This window comes from Cystoisospora suis (genome assembly GCF_002600585.1).
Source record: "Cystoisospora suis strain Wien I chromosome Unknown contig_3859, whole genome shotgun sequence".
NCBI lineage: Eukaryota > Apicomplexa > Conoidasida > Eucoccidiorida > Sarcocystidae > Cystoisospora > Cystoisospora suis.
The window spans coordinates 1-8,452 of record NW_027156654.1 but is presented as its reverse complement, the minus strand read 5'-3'; the positions used below and the strand labels follow the sequence as shown (position 1 = coordinate 8,452).

The 8,452-nt window shown below is 48.3% G+C and overlaps 1 protein-coding gene across 1 annotated transcript; it reads left to right on the top strand.

The window, feature by feature from the left end:
• Window positions 1–464: 464 nt before the first annotated feature.
• On the top strand, window positions 465–8,447 carry CSUI_007339 (dna mismatch repair protein mlh1; the record flags this gene model as incomplete). Its single annotated transcript, XM_068067485.1, has 4 exons — window positions 465–3,633; window positions 4,642–4,851; window positions 5,747–7,160; window positions 7,954–8,447. Coding segments are annotated over exons 2-4 (2,118 nt in total), but the record flags the coding sequence as incomplete, so codon positions are not given.
• Between the last annotated feature and the right edge of the window lie 5 nt (window positions 8,448–8,452).

The following is an 8,452-nucleotide window of genomic DNA, read 5'->3' as shown; positions in this document are numbered from 1 at the left end:
CAGAATCTGCAAGGATTCCAGCCTCACAACTCTCGTAGCTCTGGGGCTGGAATCCTTGCAGATTCTGTTGATCGACCGAGTCGGCCCTCCTCGGTCAAACGCCCGACCCTGGAGAAGGGATGGTAAGGCGACGCCTGAATGGGTGTTAGCCCTCGACGGACCTGTTGCAACATGGAGCGCAACAGAAAACAAAGAAAAAGAAAATTCAAGGTAAGAATGCTGAAACAGTGCGGCGTTACCACGCGGAACGGATGCTAATAACAGAGCAAGTTCCTAACCGGTTCTTTCCGGGGACGGAGGCACCACACTCGTCACAAGTACCAACGGAGACGCACAGTAGCCGGCTCATCGTGAGTCGTTCACAGCACAGCAATCACTACACTGCGCGCACACAGGGCCGCGGCCCTGCGGACTCGAATCACAGCCGTTACATCGACTGTGTGTGGTGTCAGAATAACAGCTCCTATTAAGTGTCGTTACTGGCGAAGAGCGGCGTGAACCAGCTAGATCCGGGGCAAGCCTCTTATGGATGCAAATTTCGCAAAAAACTTGTTTCTGGTGATGCCCATCAACGTAAGCCTCTTCTGCTTGGAGAAGAGGTCCACCAGGGCTGTGCTCACACACCGGAGCTCGACGCGTAACCTCTTTTTTCTGCGCTTCCTTAGAATGTGACTTTCCTACTTCCTTAGCGGAAGAAACCGTCAAGCTAGAACTCTATTGTTTGCAACTGGAGATGGACACTTCGCAAGATAGTTTGCCGGCACTGTAAGTTTTCAACTATAGATGCAGGAGAGGGTGACGTGTGTGTGCGGCATGCCACACCCAGCAGATGCCGTGTCGAGGGAAAGTAAACCAGACGGGCTTCGGTTGCAGAGGACTAGATGCCTAGAACCTACCTTTTCGTCGTCCCAGTTTCGCGAGGAGAAACGGGAAGAGTCCTGCTTCTCTTTGTCGCGGCGTGCCGCATCCGTAATCACTTTTTGTTTCTTTCTAACTGTTCTCGACGCCCGCGGGCTTCCTCGACTCCCCCCGCGCCCTGCTTCCTCTTTTCTCCCCCGTTCTCGAGTATGTTTCACGAGAAAAGGACGAGACAGCCGCTGCTTTGACACCCTTGTCTAAATGTAGGGGCCGTAGTCTTCTTTGGTCCCGCCCCTACGCTTGGAGTGCTCATTCACGAGTTTTATTCTGCGGTTGTCCGGGGTTCGTGACCCTGTCGCTTTGTCTTTCCCCGCCATGTCGCTTCCGAAGTTTCGGACGACGCAGTACAGTTACTGCTATCTTCGTAGTGCTCACGTCTTGCCTCAGTTATCTCGGTGTCACCAATTCGCGATAGGCTATGCATCTACTCTTCGTACATTCTTTTTTTTCCAGAGGGGCCCAAGTAAGGTGTGCCTGTTCTCACTGGGAAGACTGAAACACTTACTGTCAAGAAGTTTCAGTGCTTGAGCTGGTTATGACCTTCATGCGAGAGACAAGTCAAATTTCCACATTTCCCTCAACTCTGAAGTTCGAAAGGAGTGAAGGAGCAAGTTTTTGTTATAGCATCCTTCCCTTCTAAGGATCTGGCGACAGACCTAGTCCAATGATTCTTTACCCGGGGTTCCTTGCTTCCTCGTAGCGCCGCGCGTTCCTTGCTGTGACGTAATGGCATATTCGGACTTTCCTTGAAGGAGGTCCTCTGAGATACCAGTGACGAACGTTGCTGGCGGGTGATAACTACGAATGAAGACCTTAAGGCCGCTTAAGGGACTCCGGAGGTCAAGCCAAGGCCGTGGCTCTAAGCTAGGTTCCGAAGTTCTTTACCGAAGAAGGCAGAATGGCTGAAACAAAGCGTGCTTCTTTCACATCAGCGGGATCTCTGGCGGGCCTCCCTTCTATGCACAGCAGTGGTGATAGCCCACGCCGTATTCGTCGTCTAGACCCTTCCGTCGTCCAGCGAATAGCAGCAGGCGAAGTAGTGCTACGTCCAGCGTCAGCTCTTAAGGAGCTTTTGGAAAATTCCATAGATGCAAGGAGTACGGTTGTCTCTGTAACCATTCATGGAGGGGGTTTCAAGGTTTTATCCGTTTCTGATAATGGATGTGGTATACATCCAGACGATTTACCTATCCTTTGTCGCCGGTTCACAACGAGCAAATTACGTTCTCTTGCTGACTTGAGGTGTATGTACACCTTTGGGTTTCGAGGAGAAGCACTTGCTAGTCTTTCTGTTGTTGGAAATGTTGAGGTCAGTTCGCGTGTTGCAGATTTACCTCATGGATATCTTGGGAAATATGATAAAGGAGAGTTAGTGGCTACGTCCTCATCCCGTTCTTGCCATGGTTCTTCTTCTACTTCCTCCTCTCAACATTTCGCAGAACCCCTAGCACCCAACAAGTCCGCCACGACCTCCACCAGCCCTACCTCCGCCGTCAGTGCTTCTTCCTCCTTCTTACATCATCCAGGTCTTCAAGTTAGCGCGCGAGATAGAGGGACAACATTCCGGATTACCCAGCTATTCGCATCCTTTCCGGAAAGAAAGAAAATGCTAGGTACACCTCACGAGGAGTATTCGAAGTGCTTAGACTTGTGCCGGAAATATGCTCTAGATAATCCTCACATTCGGCTTGTCTGTAAACGACAGGATAAAACAGAAGCAGAGCTTTCAACTCCTGGATATCTCGTCTCACCCCCATCTGCATCTTGTTCTTCCTCCTCCTCTCCGTCTGCATATTCCAGCTCTTCCACGGAACACGAGAAGCCAAGCACAGAAACACACGAGACGACGAAGAAGAAGATCTCCGTAAGAGAACACAGACCAGAGAAAGAAGATTGTGAGGAACGAGAGGAAGAAGGAGCAGAAGATACCGGGGATTCTCAACAAGCACAACAAGGCAAGGTACGTGAGAGATCTTTACCGTCTACTTCTTCTTTATGTGGCGAAACTGTTGAGAGTCCCTATACCCGTAGTGAATTAGAGAAGATGAAGCAAGCTAGTAGACAAGATGGACTGGCTATGCTCGTGATTAAGAAAACCTATGGATCCGTCATAGCCAAAGGCTTGATGGAAATCGACTATCGTCTTGTTCTTCCTCGAGCTGCGTGGCGTTTTGCTCCATCATCTCACAGAGAAGACGCGCATGAGAAGTTTGGAGAGAGAACAAGCGATTCTCTGCCTGATGAAACGGGGGGACCCACAGCTTGTCGGTATGAGAAGGAGGAGGAAGAGAAGAAGAACAAGGGCGACAGTGACGAAGGGGAGAAGAAGGGCCGTAGCGAGGGAGGAGAAAGGGTAGGAGAAGAAGGCAAGGAACCAGACAAGAGAGACGAAGGAGATACAGAAATGATAAGAACTTCCGATGAACTAGATGCAACGGAAGAGGAACGAAGGCTGTCCCGGTGGGACGGTGATTCCGACGGAGACAAGGGAGAAGTGACCAAACAAGAAAAGAAAAAGAATAAGAAGATACTTGAGAGACAAGAAGAACAAGAAGGACACGGGGATGCAAACAGAACCGAAGATACGGAGAACAGAAAAAGACAATGCGAAGTTAACGTTTGGGGCTATGCAAGTAGAAGCTCCGCTGGTCAGAAACCACCGGGAGCTTTCATTCTCTTCATTAACAGTCGCCTCGTTGAGTGTCCCTCTCTCAAGTAAGGAAGCAGAGATCCTCCTCATCTCCCCCGGAGACATCACCATCTCTTATCTCGGTTTCTGCTTGGTCTATCTAACCGTTATGTCGAACTATGGGTGCTGTACTCCCTCGCTCGTCTTGGAAAGCAATGGTGTTAGGTATGCATAACAAGTGAGGCGGTCCAAGGGAGCTTTTCACTTCGAGTGAGATGTCTATAGATAGATAGATATGCCCATCCCACAAGCGCATGATAAAGAGGGAGAACGGAGAATCTCAAGCGTCCTTTTCAGCAGCAACCGTCGGGCGTGATGCACCGAGAGAGAATATACTCACTACACACTCATACACATCTCACGTTGGAGGGTATAGTGAATGTCTTTACGAGGCGAGGCCCTGTATTAACGTCCGTGACTTCGTCCGGGGGTGTCTGTTTTTATCGGGTCCATTGATTAGTTCTCACATTCTCTGCAGCGTAGACCACGCGCATCTTCTCTCATTTCGGGGGGGAGAGGAGTCTTTCAGCAGCATGAAGCACCCCCATACTGCGGTATGTCCTGTCGAGAGGAAGTCTCCCTGGTGGTGTCTAAGGATCAGATTACAGTCCTCAGACTTCCTCACGATGGTCTCTTGTCTTATCTTTTCTCCTATTTCCGAGCTGCTCTGCTTATGATACCAAATCCCTGCCCCGAAGAGATTATCCCTAGTACAACAGGGCTACTAAGGCTAGTAACCCATCAGTAGATTCCCATTGTCGCAAATATCGTAATCTTTGGTGGAGATCAACACCTCCGGACACCCTGTGCGTCTATTCTCTGTTGATTAGAGATAGCAACGAGAATGTCTACGCTGAAGTCTCTTTACAGCTACGAACGGGTGTCCCGGGAAGCCATGGATTCGTTCAGTGTAGGGTGTAAGCACCTGTAAGCACACGTTTTTGAACGCACGCCTGGTGGTCTGCGGCGAGCATAAATGTATATGTACATATATACCTTCGTATGTTTTTTCTTTTCTCTTTCCATTGTTGCAGATGTGTGACTGTCTATGCATGTATCTGGTGATCAGAAAATGCATAGAAGCTGTTTACAAGGATATCCTACCTCGCGGGTTGAAACCGTGGATCTATCTCTCCATTACGTTACCCCCCTGGCTACTTGATGTGAACGTACACCCCACGAAGCAACAAGTTCAGCTTCTCTACGAGGACTATATAGCTGGGAGTCTATCCGGTCATTTCCAGGTGAGAAGCACACAATCTAGACAAGAGAGAGCTTGGACTACTTACACAGGACTTTGGGTCGACCCTCCTTGCCTTTCTCTTTTCTGGCTTGGGTATCTATATCGTACATGTGTATATATGCATATATACAAACTTGAGTATAGAAAGGACAGTTGCTTGCTTCCCAGTCCTCTATGGTACACCAAGTCCTCTTGTTCGAAATAGCATTTGTACACCTCGTCTCTATCCGTCTATTCATCTATATATATTGCATGCACAAGCCAGGTTCAAGTGGAAGGATGCCTCTCCATCTCAGCGTAGTATCTTTCGACCTGTCTGTCTGCCTGTATAACTATTTACGTATCTCTATTGAGCAGTACATGTACCACAGTAAGCTTGCGTGTGAAGGTGGCCCTGTGTACACCGCGAATAAAGATAAAGACAGTGTCTCTTTACATTGGTGTAAAACCCACCAAGAAGTATGGAGAGAAACCTTTTTGCACGGACCTCCCAGGGGTCTTCTATGTGCTAGGTAGGCTTCTGTGAGAAGCAGAACATCCTCGGAAAGACCGCATGGCAGCAGGGAGGCTCTTTTTTTTTCTCAGACCTTCTACTACTTCAAGTCCGTAAGAAGACTTCTCCGTCGGGTCGCGTTGATGAAACCATCCATTGTAAATGTGCATGTAGGAATCTGTACGAAGCTCCGCGAACATCTGTCTACGTACATACATCACACAGATAGATAGATAGATAGAGACGACGGCGTGCCCCTTTTTCCGCACTAAGAGATGTCTAGAGACAGAGGTTAAAGACAGGAGAGCACGTCAGTGGTTACGTATCTCACGAGAGGTGGCTTTCTTCTGAGTGTGTAGACTTGTGTGAGCCACATTTTGATTTGTGTTCTTTGCTTGTTCAGAAACTTCTTGAAGAACAAGCAGGGTCACAGACTCTCGATGTACGTCCTATATCTTCCATTTCTCATCTTTCTCAGAAGACAATTCAAGGGCAATCTTTTCCTTTCTCTGCTTCTTCTGGCCCATGTCAAGATTCATCTGATGTTGCCCAGACACAGTCGCCCGCCGAATCAGCAGCAGGTGTCTCCTCCACGCGGTCTTCAGAAGAACAGGATACCTTACAGGAATCTTCTTCTTCTGCTTTTCATTCTCCGTGTGTATTTGAAACTATACATTTGTCAGGGGGAGGAGAACAAGGCCCCGCAATCATAAGAACCTTCTCGGAAGACGAAAGCACAGACGCGGTGTCTGAGGTCTCTAGCCAGATAGGCACAGATGGTTGCACAGCTCTTCAGCGCGCTGGCAAACCCTCTTCTTCCGCTCCTTCTTTTCCGGCTTCAAGGAGCAAAAGCGCATGTGGTAGTGGGAGCAGCCACTCGACAAGTGGAACGGGAACAGAGAGTCGTACGGCATTAAAGCCCACACGTGTACGAACAGACTATCGTCAGACAACATTGTCTTCATTTCTTATGACATCTCATCGCAGCGATCCTCCTCCTCTTTCTCATCGCCATCATACTCAAAGGCCTGTAGTAGAAGAGGAGCAGAAGAGCCAGACTGTCTCCAGTTCTGTTGGTGAGATGGATACAGCTCCTTCCGTTTCTTCTTCTTCTTCATCCTCGACTTCCTCCTCTCCTACTGTACATTCGTGTCGGTCAGGATTGATCAACACAGGCACACAAGGAAGACATGACCCTGTTCCTTCGTCGCAAGGCAATACAGATTCTACCAGACTGGTTTCTCCGTCTTCTACTTCTTGTTCTACTCCTGCTGGTTTGCCGTCTGACTCTTCCGCTTCACTATTGGCGTCATCTTCAAGCACAACAGCGTCTCGTGGTTCTTTTCTTAGCTTCAAGTCAAAGACAGTGGAAAAGATCATGAATACTCGGCCTCCTTTAGAACAGATCGTCATAAGACGTTTTTCCACGGATGCTCCTTATTTAACGTCCGTGCAATCTCTCTTAAGTCTTGTTGTCTCTAACTCTCATGATGCTTCTCATGATCCCACGTCTTCGTATCTTTCTTCAGCAGATATCAGCAGTCTTCCTAACAGTCATTTTTCATGTGCACACATGGCGGGAAATGCAACTTCTTATCCTTTCTCTTCTTCTACTTCTCATAACCAAGTACGTCAGGAGACAAGAGGTTCTCTTCTTCTCTCAGGAAGTCAGAAACAACTGCATGGAAGAAGCGCAACACAAGGAACCTCCGCTTGGATGCGCCAGGGGGTATTTGTCGGATGCCTGAATGGGTCGTACGCCCTTCTTCAGTATGACCGATATCTTCTTCTGGTTCAACTGAGAAAAGTTTTGAAAGGTAAGCAAAAGGAGAAGAACGGAGAAAGAAAAAGATGAAGAGATGCCCGAAGGGAGATTCTTCCTGTTGGAGTCCCTTCATGGAGGAGGAACAACCTCCTAACTGTTTTCTGCCTCAAGTTGCTTAGCGAAGAAAGCTTAATACGAGGCTTAGAACTGCCGAAGTACTCGAGTGAATGCCTTACCTGACGTCCTACTGCGCAGAAAGGAGGCTCAGAAGGGAGAGAGGAAGCAGCTACAGGATAAAAACTAAGACTAGCTATATCTTCTTCCACATAGATCGCACGTTTCCACGGAGAAATTGGTGAGGCACCCAGCTGTATAGGAACACGCCCTCGGATCATAAGAATGCATGCGTGTACCGGCACTGGCCGCCCGTCTATATATACATACAGATATATATATATATATATATAGCGACATTACCGTTAGAGAGATCGGGGTTCTGGAGGGATGTGTGGTGAAGGTTGGTTGAGGTTTCATTCACTTCGCGACGAGATACGAAGTTCGGATTGGTCTGTGAAGCCGTGCCTCGGTTGCGTTATGCTATATGTATACCTGTGCTTCTCCACAACCTTCCTACTGCCTACAGTTCACCGAGGCTATAGGCTGTGTTTCCCCCCAGGGAGCATAGAAGACGCACTAGGCTCGAATCTATTCCTCTATAGAGCGAAATGTATATCTATTTCATGCAGCATCCAGACGCCTCTATCTATTAACCCTTCTCTCTGCCAGATCCGAAGGCACCCCCCCCTTCTTTGTTTCTCTTCGTCTCTGTCTCTCTCCCCTTACAGAATGCCTCTATCAGTCTGTACTCCGTCGCCTAGGACGACTCCCCCCTGTTGGCTTTAGTAAGCCTTTAGACCTGAAAAGACTTCTGATGACGGGGATAAAGAAATGTCTCCTTTCGTCCAGAAGACGCTACCAGAGGTGGCTGAAATCTGTCAGCCATCTCTCTACATCTGAAGATCAAGCTAGTGACGATCTAGAGAAGAACAAGAAGAAGGCGACTTTTGCTTTAGAGAAAAGGAGAGGAAGTCGACAGTCTTTAGAGTGTCTGAATAAAGAGATCATACTAGATGCATGTCTTGACTGCTTAGTGAAGCATCGACATCTTCTATGCGACTACTTTAGCATAGCCATCGTACAAATGGCGTCAGTAAGGAGAGGACAGGAATCAACTGAACAGAAAAGAAGTCCTAGAGCTCATAGTAAGAGACTGAGAGGAGAAGAAGAGAAAGAAGTAAGGACAGTAGGCACGGATCGTAAAGACAGAGGGGAGAAAGAAGAAGA